Below are 25467 nucleotides of genomic sequence, written 5' to 3'. Positions count from 1 at the left end.
ATCCATGGGTCCTAAACATGCCACTCACAACATGTGGTGTACCTCATCCAGTGCATCAAATGCCCCAACAACTATATGGGTGAAACTAGACAATCACTATGCGTTCGATTGAGCTCACACAGACAAACAATAGAAGACAAAGACACCCTATCACCCATGGGCAAACACTTTTCACAAATCACTCCAAATCAGATTTCTCAGGCCACATCCTCTAAGGAAACGTGCACAACACCTTCAAAAGATAAACATGGGAAAATTAAATTCATAACTCTGCTAGACAACAAAAATCCTGGGCTCAGAGACATTGGTTTTATGCCTCATTACAACAGTTTGTAACCTACTAACCCTCCTTTGTCCTGTGACTGCAGAAGTGTTAACTGCTCACCTCACATTAACTGGTCTCCTACAACATGTTTGAACGCCTCATTCTTAACAGTCCCACCTTGTATTTAGCTGTGATACTCATTACTTTTTCCAGATGTGAAAAAGACCTATGTGCAGCTTGAATCTTCCACCAACAGAATTTGGTCCATTAAAAGATATTATCTCACCCACTTTGTCTCTCTAATGTAATATCACACAATATTTTTCCTACTGTCTTAAGTGCATACAGTAGTTGGACTTCAGAGACATTACTGGTCGCAGCAGTATTCACTATACTTGAAATGGGGAATACATGGGAATCAATAATGCCTATAGAAATGGAATGAACTTTTTAAGTGCACTCACTCTGTGTGGGAATCTTCCTTTGCATTCCTGTACACATTGCCAGTACATTTTTATTAATGTGTATGTCAAAATTATTGAACTTGGTTGTCTAAAGTTAAGCACATTTAAAGTAGTCATTTTCAGAAGTGCTGAGCATCCACAATTACAGTTGATTTCATTAGGATTTGTGGGAGCTCAACACCCCTGAAAATCTAGTCACTTATTTCAGTGCCTAAATTTAGATGTAAAGTTAGACACCAATAGTTGAAATTTTAGACACCAATATTTGAAAAATTTGGCCTTAGACATTGGATGATTTGTTCCCTTCTTTCCAAGTTATGTGTTTCTAATAATCTGGGGCCTGATCAGTGCTTAATTTGTGCCAGGACTTGCCAGTTCTTGGCAGTTCATAGCCCCAGCACCCCTGGGCTTGCTGCATCAGTTAAGAAAATAATAATAGAAAAAAAAATTGCTTGAGCCATGGCATCTCTTTCATTACAAATTAAGCACTGGGCCTGATCCACGCCTTACTGAAATCAAATGGAAAGATACCCTTAGGCCTGGTCTACACAATGGGGTTAGGTCGAATCTAGCCGCGTTAAGTCGATTTAAAAATGAATGCATCCACACAACCAACCCCATTCCGTCGAACTAAAGGGCTCTTAAAATCAACTTCTGTACTCCTCCCCGGCAAGGGGAGTAGCGCTAAAATCGACCTTGCTGGGTCGAATTTGGGGTAGTGAGGATGCAAATCAACGATATTGGCCTCTGGGAGCTATCCCAGGGTGCTCCGTTGTGACCACTCTGGACAGCACTTTGAACTCCAATGCACTAGCCAGATACACAGGAAAAGCCCTGGGAACTTTTGAATTTCATTTCCTGTTTGGTCAGCGTGCTGAACTCAGCAGCATAGGTGACCATGCAGTCCCCCCAGAATCATAGAGCATAGAATGTTTCTACGCTCCCCCATCATCTCCATCCCTGAGGTTATCGCAGATTAGAAGGCAAAAAAAACTGCACTTGCAATGATGTTTTCCGAGCTCATGCAGTCCTCCCGCAGTGATAGAGCACAGCTTAATGCATGGAGGCATTCAGTGGCAGAGGCAAGGAAAGAATTAAACGAGCGTGGACAGAGGAGGCAGGACAAGATGCTGAGGCTAATGGGGGAGCAAACGGACATGATGAAGCGTCTGTTGGAGCTGCAGGAAAGCCAACAAGAGCACAGGCCCCCGCTGCATCCACTGTAAAACCGCATGCCCTCCTCCCCAAGTTCCATATTTGCTTCACCCAGAGGCCCAAGAACGCGGGGGCAGGGGATGCTCTGGGCACCCAGCCACTCCACTTCAGAGGATGGCCCAAGCGACAGAAGGCTGTCATTCAAACAGTTTGCTTTGTAGTGTGGTTCCAATAAGCAACATGGCCTTGTCCTTTCCTCCTTCTCCACCCCACCCGGGCTACCTTGTCCGTTATCTCATTTTTTTAATTAATAAAGAAAGAATGCATGGTTTCATAAAATAGTTACTTTATTTCGAAGGGGGTAGGGTGGTTGGGTTACAGGGAATTAAAATCAACAAAGGGGATGGGTTTGCATCAAGGAGAAACACACACAACTGTCACACCGAAGCCTGGCCAGTCATGAAACTGGTTTTCAAAGCCTCTCTGATGCGTGCCTGCCTTGCTGTGCTCTTCTAATCGCCCTGGTGTCTGGCTGCTCAAAATTGGACACCAGGCGATTTGCCTCAACCTCCCACCCCACCATAAACGTCTCCCCCTTACTCTCACAGATATTATGGAGCACACAGCACACAGCAATAACAATGGGAATGTTGGTTGCACTGAGGTCTGACCAACAGTGCCAGAGAGCTTTTAAATGTCCAAAGACACATTCTACCACCATTCTGCACTTGCTCACCCTATAGTTGAACTGCTCCTTACTACTGTCCAGGCTTTGTGAATGGATCCCCCGAGCAGGAGAGCAGAGTTGCAGCGGAAGCGGTGGATGAGGATGGTTAGCAGTCCTACTGCACCATCGCTGGGGAGCAGGAGAGCAGAGTTGCAAGGGAAGTGGTGGAGCCATACCCTGGAGGTTGCTAGGAGCTGGGTAGGGAAGACGTTCCCAGAACCCCCGGCCAAGCTACAAGTCCAATGAGGATGGTTAGCAGTCCTACTGCACTGTCTGTTGCAAAGGCAAGGAGCTACTGCTGTGTAGCAATGCCAGCTGCTGCAGGTGCTTCTGTGTCAAATGCTTGGAGGTCCGGGTAGGGCAAGGTACCTCAGCCAAGGCAAAAGAGCAAGAGCCCTGGCACTGTTACATGGGTCAACCACAGAAGTGCTATGGGGTGTTACAGCGCTGACCATACTGGAATGTACGGCTGCAAGACTTCTTCACCAGCGACAAAGGACAGGAATATGATGCACCTAAAATCTAAAAAGGCCCCCACATTTCCCAGAGTCACTACCCTTGATAACAGAATGTCAATGATTGCATTGGCTACTTGGATCACAGTAGCCCCCACAGTAGACTTGCCCACAACAGCAGCAGTGATGGTGAGCTGAGTGGGCTCCATGCTTGCCGTGGTATGGCGTCTGCACAGGTAACCCAGGAAAAAAGGTGCGAAATGATTTTCTGACTTGCTTTTACAGAGGGAGGGGCGACTGACATGTACCCAAAACCACCTGCGACAATGTTTTTGCCCCATCAGGCATTGGGAGTTTAATCCAGAATTCCAATCGGCAGTGGAGACTGAGGGAACTGTGAGATAGCTACCCACAGTGCACCGCTCTGTAAGTCGATACTAGCCACGGTAGTGAGGACACACTCCGCTGACTTAATGCGCTTAGTGTGGACATATGCAATCGACTGTATAAAATCGATTTCTAAAAATCGACTTCTATAAAATTGATCTAATTTAGTAGTGTAGACATACCCTTAGACTGCTTTGGGGATTGGATTGAGCCCTAAGTCAGCAGTCATATGCTCTATGTGTTTCTTTTCAACCAGCAGCACAGCCTTCCTTAAGTATAATTCAAGGATAAGGAAGTTGACTAAGGCTATGGCTACACTACAGAGTTTATTCTGATGCAGCTATGGCACCATAGCGCTGCTAGTGAAGACAATCTAAGCCGATGGGAGAGAGCTTTCCTGTCAATTTAATAACTTCAGTCCCCGTGAGTGGCGATAGCTATATTGGTGGGAGAAACTCTCCTGCTGACATTTGCGCTGTCCACCCTGGTGCTTAGGTCGGTGTAACTTACGTTATTTGGGGGTGGCTTATTCACACCCCTGAGTAATATATTTATACCGACTTAAGCTGTAGTGTGTATGTAGTCTAAGAAGCTAATTTAGCTGCACAAGCATGCACAGTAGAACAGTAATTAAGTGCAGCTCAGTAGATCAGGCATTTAACTACAAAGCTAAGTTACTTACAAACTTTAGGTAGCTTATACATGTTAACATCTTTTCACTGTTACTATATACTTTTATACTATCTGTGGTGTGAAGTATAAGCACTGTTTAATGTGTACTTTACTTATAAGTTTCAGGGGCACAGGGTAATACACAGAACTGCAAGATACTTTACATGTGCATCAGAGGCCTTAATCCTGAAATTTACAACAAGTAAAAGGATTGTTATGCCTATTCATAGCCCCATTGCCTTCAGCAGGGCTCCATGCTGGGGCCAAAGCCAGGCACTGTAATTTACAGGGTTGGGGCTTAGACGATAAAACTATATCATATATTGAAATAGTATGTGCTCATGTAATTAAAGAGTATATTATAAAACAGAAGCCAAAAAGGGTCTGAATTAAAGCTGCATATGCGACCTTAACTTTTTAATTTCTGATGTTTAACAATGTAAACATACAACCTCACAGGCTCATTAACAGTCTTTTGTATGAAGTATTTCTTTTTACATGGAAAAGAGAAACAAGGGAAGGACATGTATGCTCCAAGACTTAAAAGCTCTGTAGCTTTGATAACAAGTTGGCAGTAGGTCATGTAAATTCTGTAATTCAGAACCAATTCTCTAGCTATTACTGGAATGACCGGTCTCCTAAAACTAGGAGGGCCCATAAGAAAAATGCTCTTTCCTTGTGAATCTGAGTAGCTGTAGAACACCTGAAGTTCACCATACCAGATCTTCCTCTCTCTCATCTTACAAAGAGTGAAGAAGCCATCCTAATCTCTTTGCATAGTATAATTCCATGTGGACTAATCAAGAGAACCTCCAAATTCTTTGCCTCACTCAACGTACACCTTCAGTACACTTTTCACTAGGCAGCTATGTTAGTTGGTATGCAACCAGCTCCGCCTTCCTTAGCATGCACTTTGTGAGCTAAACAGAACATCCTGCCCAAAAAACATATATATATATATAGCATGCAATTGTCAAAATTCCTGAAAAGTCAGTAACATCTGAATCAAATTTCACCAGAACACATGAAGGCAATTCTCTTGGGAGGCTATTTCCATGCCAAATTTCAACTTCCTACATCTAGTTATTTTGGTTGTAGAACTATTAATAAAAGTTTCAACTTTTTTTATTATTGGAAATGCGGGGGGCGGGAGGGGGGAAGAAGGGGAGGACTATTCTCCCTCTAATAAAAAATAGCAAACACTGTTCTTGTTCAAACTTAAAATAACAACCAACCAATAAGCACCACCACAACACTCTCTCTCTCTCTCTCTCTCTTTTGGCCAGAGAACAGAGACCAAGCCTGGAAAAGTTTAGCCCAGGATGTGAAAGTTTCAGAAAGGTCTGAACTATTGAATACAAGAGGTTAGAATGGAAATGTTACATAACTATAGCTATTTCTTTTGTTGCCCAATACCTAACGATATGAGATTGACATAGAAATACAAAGATTAGTCAATGTAAAAGTACTTTTACTTCCTTTTCCCTGATAAGGGGAGAACTTTAATGAAATACTAATTCTATTTAATAATTAAAAATACCACCACTCACCCAGGAATGTACAAAATAAACAAACTGGTCATAATCAGGTGATCTGAGATATAAAGTAAATATATTCAGTTCACAACAGTTGGAGACATGGGGCATGGCATGTAAATTAAGGTTGCCTGGAGTCAAATAATATCTTGTTGGATTTGCCCACTAGCATAAGAACAGCCCATATTACTTTGTTTGTCAGTTCAGAAACATTTTCAACATTTGTTTCTCTGTTCTGTTTTAAGCAGTGAAAACAAAGTTTCCATAATGTATGTGTTAATAGAGGATGTGTTAATAGAGGATGCATTGCTATTTCACAGCATTCAAGGCTAGGAGAATGTGACTATGTACAGTTAGTGGTATGGGGGGAGGGAGGGAAGGAAAAGCTGGATAGATACTCGACCAGAAACAGGACTTACTAGGAGGAGGTCTTGCATGGACCTGGGCATACTATGTCCCACATGCTGCTTTTTTGTACAGACCTGTTGCCAAGATAAATTTTCCTTGGACTCTAGAATTCATAGGATGTGCTTGGCTTTCATCAAGAACACAGCAGTTTCTTCCCCACACAAACAACTCTGCTCTAACTAGGCAGGACAAACTGAAAGAATGCTTCACTAATTATTTATATAAAGGCAAAGATAGCTGCAATCTGGAAGTTTCATAGGATCTGGAAGTTGTGTTTTTTTTTCTTTTGGTCTTACTTTATTTTTACTAACTTTCAGGGCTGCCTTGTCAGAACACACTGAACAACAACTGGCTATTCACGCATAGAAAGGTAATTTAAAATGTTATTACTTTCCCCAATACTCAGATCTTCAATCATTTAGTTATATATTGCTTCAAGATTTTACGACTGTTGGTATAATGGTAAGATAATGATATAAAGCCCAATTCTGCAAATTTTACATATGTCAACAGCCCTTACTCATTCAAATAGTCCCATTGATTTTATAGGATTACTTGCATGAGTAAGGACTACGCAAGTAAAAAAAAAGGTTAATTTTTTACATGAGAAGAATAGGATTCCATAAGTAGGGAATGTGTTATACTGGCTCCAATCCTGCAAACATGCACACAATAGTTTTATTGAAGTTAGTGTGGCTACTTCTGTACTTCTAGTTGAACACGTTCATAAGTGCTTGCAGAATCAGAGCTTCAGTTACTTTGTTTCATAAATGATTCCCCCCCTTTTTAAAAAATATGAAATAATCTGGCAAAATGTAGGAGGGGGAAAAGACATTTCCCAAGAGTAGCAGTGAAGATTTAGTCTCTCACACAAAAAAATTACATTTATATAGTTCCTTTTATCCCAAAGAATCCCAGAGCATTCTAAAAATTATACACTGAGGATGTAGACGTGGTTATGCGTATTCCCATTTCTCGCTGCTGCCACTTGGGAAAAAAGGGTGGGTTGGACAGAAATAATGGTAATAAAAGAACTAGAAAAAGGCGTGAGGGGATCATTGCAAAGTTTTTGCATATTTACCATCATTTTCCTCTTCCCTTAACGGGAGCATTAAATGTAGCCAACTTTGAGCTGAAGTGTGGCACATGGGAACACAACACATATGTTTAGGACAAGAAGTGAAGAATAACACATCCCATTGAATCAACAAGATGTATTTTAGGTAGGCAGAAGGTAACATGCCTGATCCTGCAAACGCTTATGCATATTCTTGAATATTGCACATAGTCCCACTTCAAATTAAGTCTGTGGATAAATGTCACCAGGATTGGGGCCTCTATTTGGACTTTGATATTAGTATTTCTCTTGTGAGAAGTACCATGTAATTTTTAATGGGCACAAGCAGTCTGGAGTTGGACCTATGTCTCATCCCAGAGATTTGATTGATTGATTGACATTTAGAGAAGTGTTTAATGTACAAATTATGAGTCAATAATGTAATACAGTTGCAAAAAAAAAAAGGATACATAATTCTGGGCTGTATTAGCAGGAATGTTGTAAACAAGACTTGAGATATAATCCTTCCACTCTGCTCAACACTGATAAGGCCTCAACTGGAATACTGTGTCCAGGTCTGGGCACCACACTTTAGGAAAAGTGTGGACAAAGTGGAGAAAGTCCAGAGGAGAGCAACAAAAATGATTAAAGGTCTAGAAAACATAACTTATGAGGGAAGATTGAAATAAAGTTGGCTTTGTTTAGTCTGGAGAAGAGAAGACTGAGAGGAAACATGATAACAGTCTTCAATTACGTAAATGGTTGTTATAAAGAGGAGGGTGATTTTTTTTTTCCTTATCCATTGAGAACAGGACAAGAAGAAATGGTCTTAAATTGCAAGGGAGATTTAGGTTAGAGATTAGGAAAATTTCGTAACTAGAAGGGTAGTTAAGTACTGGAACAAATTACCTAGGGAGGTTGTGGAATATCCATCAGTGGAGTTTAAGTAAGGTTAGACAAACACCTGTCAGGGATGGGCTAGATAATACTTAGTCCTGCCTCAGTGCAGGGGACTGGACTAGATGATCTACTGAGGTTCCTTTCAGTTCTACGTTTCTATGATCCTATGATTACTCTAACCATGCTGGGATCATGGCTAGAAAAGAATGCAGAGGGGAAAATGCTATATGTATTGGTTCACTAACACAACTTCATGCTCATGTAGGTTTTCCGTAAGTGTCCCATTAATGTACTGCCCTATGCTGGAATGTGAGATTTGATGGGCTCAAATACAGAGAAATTTTGTTGCAAGGACTCAAGCATCTTGTGCAAAGCTTTCAAAATGTAAGGTAAGAGTGTTCTATCTTTGAATTTCCTGAGTTTATGTTGTAATTTTATTATTAGATTAGCAATAGGACCTGCTTGTGCCACTGTTTGGTTGAATAATATTTAATTGCAGAAGCAATCCCACTGAACTCCTTGAAAGAGTGGCACAATAAACTCAGGCCCAGATCTTCAACTCCTATTGATTTCAATGAATTGGGTACCTCAATCCTTTGAGGATCTGGGCATCAGTAATTAAATTTCCTTTATTTTAACTTGGAGGAATACTCAATTTCCTTCCCCTTTAACCTTCCCTTTAAAATCCTGAATGAACTACCCCAGCGATCTAGGTAAGAAGATCTCTGAAGTTCATTAATTCAACTCATAACTGGCCAGAAAGTTTGAAGTTTGGGCCAATCCCACCACAAAGGCTGAGAGTGTTGACAAGATAGAATTTCTAGTCTCTGCTAGCCTGAGAAGCAAGATGCCAAGTCTCGTGCATAGCAGTGAATGGCCTACAGATGCTGGGCCAGCCCAAGTTTGCAACTTTAATATTCATAAAGTGGAGCTGTTCTAGCTAATGATTTGATCATATTATTTTGGAACAAAGTTTTAAAATTTTCATACACAGATCAAGTAACTGCATGTTTAACTGATCTTTATTTGTAGACAAAAATTACAAGTTTTGCCCATTGCATTTTGTAGATACAAGTTTAGAGACCAGTTTTGAAAATTTTGCCCTGTACTAGGACTGGGTGAATAATATGCAACTTGGTAATTTCTGTTTATTTCAATCGTATGAAATTTTTAAAACTTTAATTGTTACTTGCTTAAATTTAGATTTAATCAACAGATTGTAAGGAACAAATCTCTCAAAGAGCACTTTGAAGAGTTTCTGAAGCTATTTTACAAAATCAAAATTTCTGCCACTTAATTTGTTTTCAAAATACCACAGGTTACTGTACATGACTTACCAGATGTTTTATCTTTTTAAAGATTCAAGTTACATCTGAGTTATAAATAATTTTTTAAAAAGCCACAGCCAACTCAAGTTTTGGGTGAAATATGGCTAGATAGTAGTTCCTTATACAGTAAATTTAACAGAGTAAATGTTCATGGTTGAATTATAATTTTCTGAAGATCAGAGATGTAACAGAACTAAGATCATGTTCTTAACACTGTATATGAGAGAGTTGTTAAGCAGTATCTAGTCATCTTTTAACTCCCCCCTCCCCATTAATCCTCCAAAAGTATTTAATTTCTTCCCAGTAACAAAAATATTTTCAACATCATGGTCTACTTGAGCAAATGTTAATCTTCCCCATAGTTCAGCATATGTTGTAGATGCTCTGCACATCACTACTGGTGTCTGAGATTATCAATATTGCTTTTCTAATCAGTAAAGTTAGTAGCAATAAAACCTTGGCATTGGTAGGAATAAAGCCAAATGTACATTTCAGTAATTAATTTTGTGTCTATAAACAGCTACATTGTATTCCCACTGACAATGACAGGGAAGCCCTAGCCTACCCAGCAATCACACTTTCCTCTTGTATGTATATCTATATATCTATATAACGAAAAGCATTCACACCTGCGAACTCCACAATGGATTCACTTGTGAAACAGAGCAAGATGAGAACGATGTGTTCGGTTGTATATTTCTCAAATCAAGCCCTTGCCTTTACTTGGGCCAAATGATGAAAAACACAATCCAGCTTCTTTTCTCCCCAGCAGTGTTTAATTACCTCTAAGGCCTGTAGTAAAAGCTTTGGCTCATTGACTAATTGAGAACACTTGCCCTAGTTTGCAATTAGTAAGAATATCCCCTTTTTAAATATGTCCTTATACTCTTCCATGGAAAGGTGGGTTTACCCTTAATCAGCCAAGATCTTAGGAACTGCACAAATTAAAGTATATGCAGGTTATCTTCTTGCTTTAGGGGATATTCACCACTGTCTGTGTTCTTGTAGAGTAATAATGAGATACCATAACCAAACAGTAGAAGATGCATGTCAGATGGTTCTCCAATAACATTAGGGGAGAAAAAAGCAACTGATGTATGGGATATTGAAGGCAGATTAAGTTGTTAATGTATATTAGTATATTCTTAATTTCCTTTTAATTGAAAAAGACATATTGACTTTAATTAGAACCATTTCACAGGAACTGTCAATTAGCACATGTCAAAGTAGTTAATTCAGAACAGAATTGTTTTAATTAGGGTCTGCTTTCCTTTAACTGTGGGGCCAATGAAATCAGCCTTTCCTTATCAAGGTTTTAAATGTCTCTAAGACATACAATACAAGTGTAGTCTCTTATCTATTATTAGAAGCCCATATGGATAACATTAAAATGATGATGCTGGCATTGTTCATGCAGCACAAATCACAGTTTCCTTTATTACAGTTTGAAAAAAAGATGGCTTTGAACAAAGACCATTTTAAATACACAGATTTATCCTACTTTTAAGAGACTACAAAATTTATGACATACATGTTCACATGTAAAGTATTATTTAATATGTCTGCTCAAATAAATGGGCCTAGTCAAACATTGTGTGTGTTCTGTCAGCCAAAGACACATAAAACATTGTCAAAGCATGCAGTAATATTTTCCCCTTAAATGAACTATAATCAAAATGAGAAAACAGTCTCAGCGATTATTTTGGCCAATATAAAACCAGCATTGTTAACTTTCATTGCATGCAAAGATGTAACACCGATTGCTAATACAGTGGCTGAAAACACTAGTGAGCTAATGTGATCTCAGTAATCAGACAATTTGAGTCTTGATTTTCACAGTATAGTTTCTAAATATGTTTGAGGTGACTGATGTACCTTGATTCATAGCTGCCGCAAGTAAGGCCCTCCATTTTTGTCTACCAGCAGGCGCTGTGAGCTGTAGTATTGGTATACCATCAAGTAAAAGAACAGCAGAGGAAAATATATCGAAAATGTAAAAAGAATTAATATGAAATCTAGACTTAGTTTTATCATATGAGGGTTAGCCACTGTTTTACTGACCTACATCAATTGAGGATTACAGAGATTAGTGAAAGGAATACTTAATAGCTGAACTGTGGATTCCAAAGAGGATTATCTGGTAAGATATTTTATGTATCCTGATGCTTTATTGAACTTATTAAGGGCCTGATTAACTCAACAATAAGAGTAACATCATTTTCCAAAATGGAGTATGATATGAGTATACTAAAATTAAAAGTATACTTCATCTAGTATGTTAATCATACTGTATTCTTGTACTGGAACTATTTTGGTATATGAACAGTAATACAAATTGCAGGAAGCCTTGTGATAAAAAACACTTAGGTATGATTTTTACAAATCCTGGAGAAGTGGGTGAACTTTCACTTGACAACCTCTTGAATTGAATAACTGGAATTCTACTGAAGCCTGGGTTTTCTGGAGATCACTACAGAATCAAAAAGAGCCTCTTCAAACACTGTAGTTAACTACTTATCATTCTATAGGAGGTGTAGTTTGAGCACAACTTAACAATTGTATCATTACTTTTTATGTTACCTATTTACAATTATATGTTAGAATAAGACCCTTATATTCATTCATTAATCCTATTGTGGCCCATTTTAAATCTCTACTTATCAGTTTAAATACTTACCATAATTTAGAATTCTTTTTTAAGCAGATCTAAGGCACATTGGCATTGAAATGCATAATCCATCCTCTTTTATACCACAGCAGAAACAATGCTTTGGATTCTGAACATATAAATGTGCTTGCATATAAATATTATGTATTTCAAAAATTAACATATCTGTATCACACATGTTTTAATATCACTCTAATACCCGTTGTGGATATGAAGTTTTGGCATACTTACAATATAGCTATGCAGTGCAAAGCAATAGTCATTGCCATTACCATATTCAGATCATTATGACTGTAGGAAACTATATTTTATAGTCTGGAAAAATTAGGCTTAAAACTAATCAGTCACCACAACACCCTTGAGAGGTAAGCAGTAACATATTCTTATCCCTATTTTACAGATGGGACAACTGAGGGAGTTAAAGAGAGAAATGACCTACCCAAGTCACAAAACAAGTCAATCCAGGAGTAGAACTCAAGAGCTTTGGCTCACAGCTCCACATGCTTACTTTGGACCATGCTACCTTCCTGCCAATATACTACAGTAATAACAATTTACTGCACATCTCAATAAAGTGCACTATGTTCTGTGTACTTAAGCAGAACAATGCATTTTTTTCTCATTAATACTAAGTCTATTTGTTGCTCAGCAGGACTAATATTTATACATTCTGGATCTTGTGATGAAGTAGTAAGCTCTGATTTCAGTTAAATCTGACAGGTTCTGATAGCAAAATGTCATTATAGAACTTCAAAAGCACTTGCTCCATAGCAAGATCTTTACAATTATCTACATAATATCTTTCAACTCCTGTTGGCTCCTTGATCTTCTGTGGAAATCCCAACTCCTCTGCCAGTTTTGGTTTATGAAAAGTTGACCCTTAAGGCATAACTATTTTAAAAAAGATATGCCAAAATGTTACAAGATTTTACCCAGTTTGATATCCTTTCTGGAATACGCACTTAATAAAAATTGCATTTTTACTAAGTAATTGGCCATATGAGTCATGTGCTATTCATGTATTGTTCATGAATCAAACCAAGAGCCATTTAAAAATGACTAGCATCAGGAAAACTTAATAGCTTTTCAACAGATTATTTAAATGACTGTAGCTATGATTTCTAATAATTTTTATCCAAACAGCAAGGCTTTAGTAAGCTGTGGCAGGACTCTCTCCAAAAAGAGTAACTTCCTGATTAAAACCTTTTGTTACTGGATTTAAGAAATTAAAGAAAAAAGGGGAACGTCTGAGTTATGTATGCATCTGTCAAATCCTGGATCTTTATAGTGTAACAATTTGACCAATCACAGGTAAAAGAACTGGTGGTTTGGGAGGGATATATTTCACTTTATGAATCATAGCTAATAACGTAATTAAGTACTTTCTGAACAGGCACTTTCTGCAGACTGACCAATCTGTAGATTGTGTTCCTAGTAGTTTCTGGTGCAATAGTTTGGCATGCATGATGCATTTGGAGAGTGATTTGCCAGCATTTCAGCAACATATGAAACTTTAGCTGGGATTTCTTATTACAGATTAGCACCATTTAGAATTCCTTGATTGGTTGATTGTCTATACTATAAAGCCAGATGTATTTCACAGCATCAGCTATATTCATCTATTTCTTTTCTTGTTGTTGAGGTTTGAATCCTTGATCTGATTTTGCCAATGGCTACCTGGCCTCTCAACACACTGTTGCTTTTCAGGAATATTTTCTAATAATGACAACTGTAGTTAACATTTATATTTATACTGTACAATTATACTTAACTATTTAAAATTTCAAAAAGATGCAAAACATTCATTAATTTGACAAATAAAATCACTATGGGGTAGACAAATAGGATCATTACCCCCATGTTATAGATGAGGAAACTGAGGCTGAAAGATTAAATGTCTTGCCCAGTGTCACATGGGAAGTCTAGTGGCAGAAAGAGGGTTAAACTGAAAGTTACCCCTTCTAGTTGCATTTCTCGAGACCAGGGTCTCATATTTGTTTAATAGTATAGACCACATCTTAATAGAGGGATTCACTTGTGGACTCCTCCCTTCTCACTCAGGATCCCATGTGATCTCAACTGCAGAAATTGTTTATAAAGAAAAATAGTATTAGGAAAGTGCCAGCCTGATGTGACCAGCCAACAACTCCCCGGTCATCAGCAAGTACTCTGTGGACCACCAGCAGTTCACTGATCACAGTCTGAGAATCACTACTTTAGCACTATATCTTGAGTTTTATTACTCTAGGTCAGATTGACTCATGGTACAGCAATGTTAACTAATCCTTTATTAAACAATTCTCCAAGCACAAATAAAGCATTTGGGTTGTTAACATACATAAGTTATATTAAAGAAGGTTTCAGATCAGCACATTGTATTTTGTAGCAAAGTCATAAAATATGCTAACATGATAACATCTAATGAGGGAAATGTTACATGCAGATGTCTGTTTGCCTATTATCCCATAAAATGACTGTATATTTTTATTTATATGAGTAACATCAGACACAAATGTGTTACCATAAATGCATTCATTTAGGAAAAAGTATAAACACAATATGAATCTAATATATATGTAAAACTGTTTTAAAACCTGATATTTAATGTTTATAAAAAGAATAAAGATGAAAAAAATGTCCATAATTACATTTTTTTTGTTACTCTTGATGAGACAAGAAATATAGGTTCTCAGCTGGCACATTATTTCTGATGTGGCAGTGAAGTAAAATTTGTGCCTAACATCATGTATCCTTTACACGATGCAAAGGAGTATAATTTTATTTTTGTTGTATTTAAAGGCTCTGTCTAGGCACATTGGCCACCGATTTCATTTCTACTGCAGTGCATGGATAGCGAAGTCACATATCCTTAAATTAATGCAAAGGGCATAAGAAAGAAAAGAGAAAGTATAATTTTTGTTGTTGCTGTTGTCATTTGAAATTTCCATAGTGTCTGTGCACATTGGGCACCATTTCATTTTTATTGCACTGCACTGATAGCAATGTCACATATCATTAAGTTAACACCAAGTAAGTAAAAAAGAAAAACAGAATTTTTTATTGCTACTACTGTTGTTTGAAATTTCCATATTCTGTGTACGTAATTTTTGTGGGGAGGAGGAAGTACCAGAAACTTTAATATACAACATAAAAAGTTTGATTATTTATTTTGTACTGCTTCATGGTACAGTGGCTAGGAATCCAGTGCTACCTATATGGCCTATGCATGGGATAAGGATTTGGAAAACCGAGCCCCACATCAGGAAAATAAAAACAATTGCATGCCCCGACTCAGGCATGTATTGTTCCTCAGCTGGCTAGTCCTGTGTACCCCAGGGAGGCATGCCCCACACTTTGGGCAACACTGAGTTAATAAGTGATTATCCAATTCTGAACCCAGTTACAACTGCCAGTAAGGCAGCATTAGCAGCTAGGTTTTTCAGTACAGTGAATCCATTACCAACAACTGTCTCTGTATATGAGCGCAAAATTGGGTCCTTTATCTAATCTTTTAATCATTTATGTACTGTGTCTAACAATGGCTCTTCAGGATCGTACAAAATTTAAAACTCCTAACCTTGGCAGTACTCTGTAGTGGTGATGTAACCTAGTGTACATTTTAGATGAGTCACCTGTAGAAAGGTAGAGTACCAGAAGCCCACCTCTTGTAAAAAAAAACTGTACGTTTATGCCCGTAAGAAATAGTCATTAGAAATAGACACTAGGCCAGATACTCTAGTATTCTGGGTCCTTTGTACTCTTTTGTGGTGCAAAACCAGCTGGATCTGGACAGCTGAGAATTTGTCCAGCATGGGGATGGCCAGGGGTGATGGTGCCTAGGGATTAGACAGGGGTTAAGCTAGCAGGTAAACAGGCTAGCTGTGGGTCCTTATTCCTAACAGGAGGATGCTATCAGCTGGTGCAGACCTGGCATACTCCACTTCTGTGACATCCTCTTCCTTCTTGCATGTTGGGGGTAGGGTGTGTTGAGGGGGCTGGCTAGATCATGTTGTGTCCTGGCAATCCCCAGTTGGTATATGTTCCCTTGGAGACCAGTGCTAACTGGGGTAGGTTAGAGAAGCCTCAGCAAGAATCTGGTTTGAGAGCCAGGAGGCCATATTTGCTTCTCTGCTGCACGAAGCTGACCTTTGGTGCAGCAGAGGATCTGGGCCATTGTATATTAACGCATGCTCAATGAAAAATATGTTTATGATGCAATGGGTTAAACACCCACTCATACATAAGGTTCCTTTCACTATGTCATAATAGGCTACATCACAATAAAACACGCCAACACATAAATAAGGTCAAATGAGATATCACTTAATTTCATTTTGAGTCTTGGGGAAGTCTCATCCTCTCCACCCCTTGCCACAGGATCCTTGTGTACATCAACAAATCTCTAGCTCCAGAACGTCAAACATAATGAATGAAAGAGAAAACGGTCAGAGCCACTCTCATAGGTCCAACCATTATACTGAATTAGGAGAGTATATTAATCCCTGGACTTGCTGCTCTTGGTTCTTTCGATTGTGTCTATGAAATGCACACCTCTCTATGCTCAGCCCAGTGTAAGCCCTGGTGGCTAACTTGAGAAAAGTCAGTCATACTGTTGAACCCTACCAGCATTGGTTTTGGCTACCTGCCCATTCATCTTCCTTCTTTGCCTTGAGAAAGAGTTGTATGAGAGATAACAAGAGTGAAACTTTTTGTAGCTGGTGTTGGAAAGAGTGGGATAGTGCAGCAGTTTTGGAAGAAATGCTGGAGCAAGAATATGCTAGGAAACCCTGAACCAAATAGCAAGAAGAAAAATTTTGCTACAGCTCTGATTTGTAGAAACCACATTTTAACATCTTTCTCAATTCTTCCATATGTTTTTATTTGTGTTGTCTATTTTTCTCTTGGACCTTTTGTATTATATTTGCCTGGTCCAGAACATTTTAAGTTATGAAAAACATACTTACCTTGAAGCTCCACAAAATCATGATTTTTTTCCTGGATATTTTAACAAGTTCAATGGGCCTAATTTTTATTGCTCTGTGCCTTGTATAATCATTCATATTAATGTAAAATGGGTATACACACCATAATACTGATTTGGTACTGTTTGATATCCACATTGCACTGGTGTAAATAACTACACAAGGTGAAGGGCTATAGAAAATTGGGCCCAATATGTTTTGCAGGGTAAGTGACACGCGGCATACTTTCATCAAATTCTTCATGTATTGGGTTTTAGAGGGTATTTTGCAGTATATCAGACTACTTCCTGCACTTTAGTTCCAGTCCCCACAAAGATCGGCATCAGACTGATTTTACAGTAGAAAGCATTAGCGGTCAGAACAGGTTTTCTCAGTATGTTGAAACCATTGCCAAAATAAACTTCTAACAATCCACTTGCAATCTGAGCATTTCCTCGTCAATGGCACTATTTACTATATACTATAAAAGTCAATGGAGTTTAATGACCATGGCTGAATTTGGTCCACCCTTTATCTGTAAAATCTCTAATTTACTTGTTATGTCACAACCAAGCTGTCATAGTGATAGTTTCAGTTACCAGTACTTCCTACACTAAAATTGCTCCATACAAAAGTCTGTGTTAGGTTTAACAGAGAATAGGGTAGACCACTGGCTTTGTATGAATTTGGGGTTTCCATTTAAACACTTGTCCTTGGGGGCCTTCAGAGCGTGAACTCTGCTGGCATGGTTTCTGTCATGCTGTCTAGAGTGACTCAAGAGCGAGAATGCCAACTTCAGGGCAGCAGGGCACCAACCCCAAAATGATGGTGAATTCTATAAGAACTCACCAACCAAGTAAAAGAGTGTAAATTCTTTAGGCACTATATAGCCTTAACATGAAGTCACTGACAGTTCCCTTGGGCATTTCAATACCAGGCAAACTTGACTCTCTGATAGGTGATTCCTTCCATCGAAAATCAAAACAATATTCAGGTTACTCCCAGTCCTAAAGGATCAGTCACTTATTCCAGGTTCAACTGAACCTAGCTGTCTCACTAAAGACAACACTTGTAGCCAATCCTGTATCAAGCTACCTAAAAGTTGATTAACTAGGTAAAAGAATTGAGTTATTTACAAGGTTAAAGCAGGTAACATACACACAAATGAGTTACGTCTTAAATTCTAAATGATAATAGGAACTTCTATAACAAGCAAACATTATATGTCTTTTATGACTAACCCAAGCTAAAGAGTTGGGGATTCCTTGCTTATGCTTAGAAATCTTCGCCCCTCAGAGTTCAACCAGCATAGGAATAAAAAATTCTCCTTAACAGGCATTTTTATTCCCTTCCCCCGGTGTTCAAGCTGTAACAGGATGAAGACTTGGGCACTGTACCCTCTTCAGGGCTGTGTGGGAACAATCAACAAAGTCTCTGTTTCATAATGGTCATTTGGATTCCATCATCCTTACTGATGGGCAGGAGATAACTCCTTCTGTAGCAAACCAGCATTTTGCATTAGCTGAAATTTTTTCCTGTTTGGTGAATTGCATAGTTTCAGAACCAGCATTTTATAGAGCACAGTTATAGATCACTTATGTATTACCTTATAGCATGGGATATAGTGGTCACAAATGAGATTAATGCAGGCAGCAACTTACAAGCATTTTGTAAAGTCTAAACACTATACACACTGATATGTCAGTGGTTTTTAAATTTTTACCTCTTTCCAAATAATGTAGTGAATCACATACTCCTATTTGAGATAGGCTCATAATATACCTATGAAAACAGAAAAGAAGGTCTGTAAGGGATAATATGATGCATTGTCTGCCATTACAGGATTTTTCTTGCATGCTCCTTGACGAGGGGTACGTCTACCCCAATCTGAAACCACATAAGTCCAATACCTATCTTAACAATACTAACACACAAGTGACACAGATTGATTTCCAGTTATGCATTTGTTGCTGTTCAGTGAGGCTAGGGGCCATGGCATGAGCTGGCACCTGGTCTGCCAGCGTCACAGTTGCATCATACATTCAATGCCTCTCAGTTCAGAGATACTTCATTGGTACTTTTTAGCTTTTATTTAAATTTATACAGCTTGAATAATACATATTGGGATAATTCTGGAGTCAAAATCACAAATTTCTATTTCTTTGAATCAAGTGCAAGAATGCTTCTTTATGGCCATGGTAGCTATGTTACAAGCTGTCCAATTCACAGTCTCTGGAGTATATTTTTAAAATAAATCATTCAGTGTTGTGACCAAGGGCTTACTTTTGACATGGGATGGGGCTGAGCAAATGTGTTGCTGATGTTTATAAACAGTAGCATTTTGATGCGCTGACTCAATGTAGAAAATCATAATGTAGAAAAATAACTGTCATGCTGGGAGGAAAGAACAGCCTTGTTTGCTTCCATTATTCTTTGTTCAGTGGCAAATTAGTCTCTGTGAGTCAAATCCTGCAGTCCTTACTCACTCCTTACTCAGGCAAAACTATCTTTCAGCAGCAGTTTTTCCTGAATAAGGACCTTAGGATTTAGCCTTATGTACTGAGTTCATTTTTCCCTCCTCATAAATGCATAGTCTTATTGAAAAAGTAGTAAATATAATTTTTCATCAGATTAATTCTAAATTAATTAAAACCATTCAGTCTGGTAATCTTTATTGTAAAGTTATATTTAATACCTATTATGAGATTAAACTAGTAAAATATCTGTCATCCTAGGAAACTTCAGTTATAAAATAGTGGAATTAAAGCAAACATTCTGATTAACTAACGATGGCATCAAATAGTGTCTAACAGCAGAGAAGAAAGCTCAGAACAAATCTATTAGCACTGGGCCAAATCTGAAAGTCTTTACTTAGTCTTTAAAATTACTACAGTGGATGTTTATCTGAGTGAGAACTGAGTAAAAAGTGAGTTGTTAACCTCAGTATTTGATCTGATATTATTAACGTTTGTTGCTGATTAATTATGTATATTGTTATTGCAATTGAACAGCTCATGTAATTGCTATAAGGTGTTCTATAGTGTGTGGCTATGATGCAATAGCTGCATTTACAGGTTCATTAAAAAGTTTTTGGCTTCAGTTGATTAAAATAATGGCAATTCTATTGAATCTTATTGCTTAACTTCCTAAGTTACAGTATGTAAACAAAGCAAAGTATGATGAATCATCTCTGAATTTTTTGAGAAAAATGGCATCCCCCAAATAAAACAATATTTTAACTATATGACAATTAATAATAATTAATTACAACAATGTATTTATTTGAGACACATTCATATATTTAACAAAAAAAAATAACAATGATTAACCAAATGAGGTCAATTATAACATCCAGCAAAATAGTCAGTAAACCCAGATAGGAAAACCAAGTTAAAAGACAACAACAGTACCTCCTCCCAAACCCACATATAATGTGAAAACAATATTACATAAAGCTTCTAAAAAATAAGATAAAAAACAAAACATCTTCGGTCATGTCTTGAAAGGTGCCAGATAGATGTGATGTGGTAGATATTCAAGGAGAAAACACTGCAAATATGTAGAACTTCAACAGAAAATGTCTTGCTTGTTTCTTGGTGAAGATTATCTTTCAGGACATTCAGTATTGTAGGTTTAACCTGCTGAGTCAACTGCAAGCCCGGTGACAGGGCATGGGGCAGCAGGCTGGCCCCTCGGGAAACTGGAGCTATTTGTTTTTGGATTTTGTATACTTAAAGTTCATCTTTAAATTTAATTGTATTGATAAAAACACATTTGATGGATTGAAACTCTATGGCTGATGGTTTGCAAAGATTCTGTGGTTTTCTTGGGCTCTGCACCCATGAAAGAGACTTCCTATTTGGAAGGGATAGTTTTATCTCCTTGCCAGTCACAGAGTCACAGTCCTTGCCATATTTCCTGGGTGTCACCTAGTTTGATCACTATTCTGTACATAGTAACCTCTGTATCTTTTTGGTGACTAAGCATATTGGCCCACAGTTACTGTGCTCTCCTTGGTGCATTCCAGAGATCAGACAGGGAGATGAAGAAAAGTCTCCGCACTGGAATTAATACATGTCCCTGTCCCACCAAAATTTACTGATTAGAAGGATGGCCAAAGGATTTTACAACCAGTGATGGGGGAATCCCTCCAACACAACAAAAGGAAAAGGGGACGACCTGATGACACCAACGTATTTTTCTTTCTTGCGAATCAAACATTGCCAAACTATGTGACTGCCCATTCCTCCATGTGTGGCCATAAAAGGAAATTAATAACTCCCTGGATTGGAAGAAATGTGCACTGAATATATTTCTTTTGATGTGGCTGAGATTTGGGAATTGTGGAGTGTGTGTGTGGCAAAGAGCTCATTTACAAGTCTGTAACTTGCTATTGCAGAACAGGACTTTGATTTTTTTTTAAATACCCCTATGTTTTAGGCTTCTGCAGTAGGCTAAACTTTCTGCTAAAGAGGTTGGGTTTGACTGATTTTCAGACAGATGTTAAAGCATAAATCTTTAGCATCCAAATGAAAGGACATGAGAATAATAGTTAAATATTTGGGCTAGTGCTACATCTGTAGTTCCCACAGTTGCTAAAAATAAAATAAAAATAAAATGAAATAAAGTAAAAAGATATATAAATGCCTCAGACCCACAGCACAACACCCTTCAGAAGGTGTTTTATATGAATAATGGACAGATTAAAACTCTGATCTCAATCCTGCAGTTTTTTTACAGAAAAAGTCCCACTGAAGTAATTTTGCTTGAGGAACGATTATAAAATAGTGGGATCACTTGCTCTGTTCATCCCGCGATTCAGCCCGCCACCTCTCCTCTCGTTCATACTGTGCTTTTCTGTAGTCTGACATTGACTGCCTCCATGCATTCTGCTGTGCTCTTTCAGCAAGGGAGGACATCTGGAGCTCCGTGAACATGTCATCCCGAGTCCGCCGTTTTCTCCTTCTAATCTTCACTAGCCTCCGTGAAGGAGAAACAGTTGCAGCTGGTGGAGGAGAAGGGAGAGGTGGTTAAAAAAGACACATTTTAGAGAACAATGGGTACACTCTTTGCTGTTCACATTACACAGCACATGTGCTTTTGTTACAAGGTCGCATTTTTCCTCTTATATTGAGGGCCTGCCGGTTTGGTGTGAAAGATCACTCACACAGTGCCAGGCAACAGATTTTGGCTTGCAGACAGCCATGGTAAGCCACAGTCTTTTGGCTTTTTTCACCTTCTTAACATGTGGGAATGGTTTCAAACTGTAGCGCCCTCATTTCCCATACCAAGCACCCGTTGGGTTGGCCATTTAAAATGGGTTTGCAATGTAAAAGGAGGGGCTGTGGTTCCTGGGTTAACATGCAGCACAAACCCAACTAATCCCTCTTCCCCCCCCCAACACCCAATTCTCTGGGATGATCACTTCACCCCTCCCCCCCACCGCATGGCTAACAGCGGGGAACATTTCTGTTCCGCAGAGCAGGAACGGGCACCTCTGAATGTCCCCTTAATAAAATCACCCCATTTCAACCAGGTGACCGTGAATGATATCACTCTCCTGAGGATAAAAAAGAGCGATAAGGAATGGATGTTATCTGCATGCCAGCAAACACTGGGACCATACGCTGCCATGCTTTGTTATGCAATGATTCCAGACTACGTGCTACTGGCCTGGCGTGGTAAAGTGTCCTACCATGGCGGATGGGATAAGGCAGCCCTCCCCAGAAACCTTTTGCAAAGGCTTTGGGAGTACATGAAGGAGAGCTTTCTGGAGATGTCCCTGGAGGATTTCCGCTCCATCCCCATACATGTTAACAGACTTTTCCAGTAGCTGCACTGGCCGCGATTGCCAGAGCAAATTAATCATTAATCATTAAACATGCTTGTTTTTAAACCATGTGTAATATTTACAAAGGTACACTCACCAGAGGTCCCCGGTGTGCCCTCAGGGTCTGGGAGCATGCCTTGGGTGAGTTCGGGGGTTACTGGCTCCAGGTCCAGGGTGATAAACATATCCTGGCTGTTGGGGAAACCGGTTTCTCCGCTTCCTTGCTGCTGTGAGCTATCCACATTATCTTCATCCTCCTCTTCCTCATACCCCAAACCCTCTTCCCTGTGTGTTTCTCCAGTGAAGGAGTCATAGCACACGGTTGGGGTAGTGGTGGCTGCACCCCCTAGCATGGCATGCAGCTCCGCGTAGAAGCGGCATGTTTGCGGCTGTGCCCTGGACCTTCCGTTTGCTTCTCTGGCTTTGTGGTAGGCTTGCCTTAGCTCCTTAATTTTCACGTGGCACTGCTGTGCGTCCCCGTTATGGCCTCTGTCCTTCATGGCCTTGGAGACCTTTTCTAATATTTTGCCATTTCTTTTACTGCTACGGAGTTCAGCTAGCACTGATTCATCTCCCCATATGGCGAGCAGATCCCGTACCTCCCTTTCGGTCCATGCTGGAGCTCTTTTGCGATCCTGGGACTCCATCACGGTTACCTGTGCTGATGAGCTCTGCGTGGTCACCTGTGCTCTCCACGCTGGGCAAACAGGAAATGAAATTCAAACGTTCACGGGGCTTTTCCTGTCTACCTGGTCAGTGCATCTGAGTTTGAGAGCGCTGACCAGAGCGGTCACAATGAAGCACTGTGGGATAGCTCCCGGAGGCCAATAATGTCGAATTCCGTCCACACTACCCCAATTCCGACCCACTAAGGCCGATTTTATCGCTAATCCCCTCGTCAGAGGTGGAGTAAAGAAACCGGTTTAAAGAGCCCCTTAAGTCAAAAGAAAGGGCTTCGTCGTGTGAACGTGTCCAGGCTTAATTCGATTTAATGCTGCTAAAGTCGACCTAAACTCGTAGTGTAGACCAGGCCTCAGGGAACAGAAAACTACTCATCCAGTGACCAGTATATTTGCCCTCTACCAGACTCCTGTACCCCACTGGTCTGGGTCTGTCACACCATTAATAGCTAATTGCTCATGTGAGTCAGGTCATTGAAGTGTGGCCTATCTACCTGATTGGGTATGCCAATGTACTATGTATGGCAACAAAAGGGAAAACCTATGAAAATATGGCCTTATGTTTTAGTGGGAGTTTTGCTTGTGCCAGGACTGAAGAAAAATGTCATAGAGGAGTGCCGAGAGTGGAAACTGTCCGATTTTCTGGAGCAGATAATGAAATCCTGAGAGGCACTAAAGAAAAAATAATGTAAATGTTTAAAGAGAGATTGCAAAATAAACAAATGTAATTTTTATGTATGAATATTTGCTCCTTAGGTTTATTTTGTATTTTTTGGTTTTGTATGTATGATTTAAAAAAACCTGGTGCTGTAATTCTCTAATTTATAAAACAATTATAGAAGGAAGGGATTTTTCTTCTTCTTTTTACATGATTTTAGAACAGTCTCATTCAAAAGGTTTCAAAAAACATTCAAAAACTAGACACAACAACATGAGTTAAAGACAGAATGTCATCTTGGCTTTCTGACCTTCCTCTTTTGTGGGTTTATGTCAGTCTAATATTACTTGAACAGTTTTTTTTTTGTCTAGTCAGTTAGGCTGCTTTGTTTTCTTAGTAATTTTGTGAATATTCTTGTGAAATTTGGAGTATAAAAATCACCGAATAGTGGATACACAGGAAACTATTTTATAATTGAACTTGACATTTGTTTAATTTTTTTATTCAAAAAAGAAAATATAATTAATTCTTCATTTTGAAGTTACAGGATGATATTTTCATTTCAAAATTAAAATACAATTATCCCCCTCCCCCATGACCCTCACTAAATAAGTAGACAAAAAGCCTTTGAGAACCACTCTCCAGTATGAAAATGACTATATATTTTTTCAGTTTAGTTTAATAATGGGTATCGCCTACAATGGACTTCTAGTTTTGTTCTGAGTAGTATATGCTGGATTAACATGGATCATTTTTGTCATACAGGGCTAGATAGTACCTAGAGCTAACATAGCCACACAAAGAATTAGGAGGGAGTAAGAATTCACTGCATCTTGCACAACCTAGATTAAGGTTACCTGGATCACAGCCCTGGAGAGTATAGTTGCTGTAGGCCAGATGCTCCCCACAGCAGCACAGTGGGCAGAGTAGGTGGAGCCATGGCTGCTCCTCCCCACACCCCAGCCAGTGAAGCTGCCCATAAAGGACTGTTTCAAATTACTTCAATCCTGTGCAACAAGGAAGCCCCAAGAGGCATTCAGAATGCCTTCCAAGCCTCCCATTGGGGTGGTGCATCTCTGCTTCACTTATTACCATGGGCAGCATGTGAATCATAGAACTGGAAGAGACCTCAAGAGGTCATCTAGTCCAGTCCCCTGCACTCGTGGAAGGACTAAGTATTATACAGACCATCCCTGACGGGTGTTTGTCTAATCTGCTCTTAAAAATCTCCAATGATGGAGATTCCACAACCTCCCCAGGCAATTTTTTCCAGTGCTTAACCACCCTGACAGTTAGGAACTTTTTCCTAATGTCCAA

General features: G+C 39.1%; 1 protein-coding gene and 1 long non-coding RNA gene across 7 annotated transcripts in view; one reads left to right on the top strand and one right to left on the bottom strand.

Annotated features, from left to right (window-relative positions):
• Positions 1-14660, top strand: part of LOC101942084 (uncharacterized) — a 65379-nt gene extending 50719 nt beyond the window's left edge. For 4 of the 6 annotated variants that reach the window (XR_010602236.1, XR_002888715.2, XR_002888714.3 and 1 more), the window contains 3 exons: positions 6386-6438; positions 8291-8414; positions 12422-14660. This is a non-coding gene — a long non-coding RNA (uncharacterized LOC101942084). Of the gene's footprint in view, positions 1-6385; positions 6439-8290; positions 8415-11276; positions 11494-12421 lie in introns of all 6 variants that reach the window. The other 2 variants (XR_010602238.1, XR_010602237.1) reach the window with 2 other exon arrangements.
• Positions 14661-21632: 6972 nt separating this feature from the next.
• On the bottom strand, positions 21633-23593 carry LOC135984300 (uncharacterized). Its single transcript, XM_065599208.1, has 2 exons — positions 22910-23593; positions 21633-21987 (listed from the first exon to the last, which is right to left on the bottom strand). Exons 1-2 carry the CDS (start codon positions 23457-23459, stop codon positions 21776-21778), a joined length of 762 nt encoding a protein of 253 aa, XP_065455280.1. The 5' UTR covers positions 23460-23593; the 3' UTR covers positions 21633-21775.
• Positions 23594-25467: the final 1874 nt, after the last annotated feature.

The sequence above is a fragment of the Chrysemys picta genome, chromosome 6, assembly GCF_011386835.1.
Source record: "Chrysemys picta bellii isolate R12L10 chromosome 6, ASM1138683v2, whole genome shotgun sequence".
In the NCBI taxonomy this organism is placed as follows: domain Eukaryota; kingdom Metazoa; phylum Chordata; order Testudines; family Emydidae; genus Chrysemys; species Chrysemys picta.
Note: the sequence above shows the minus strand (reverse complement) of the source record. Positions and strands in the feature narration are given on the sequence as shown.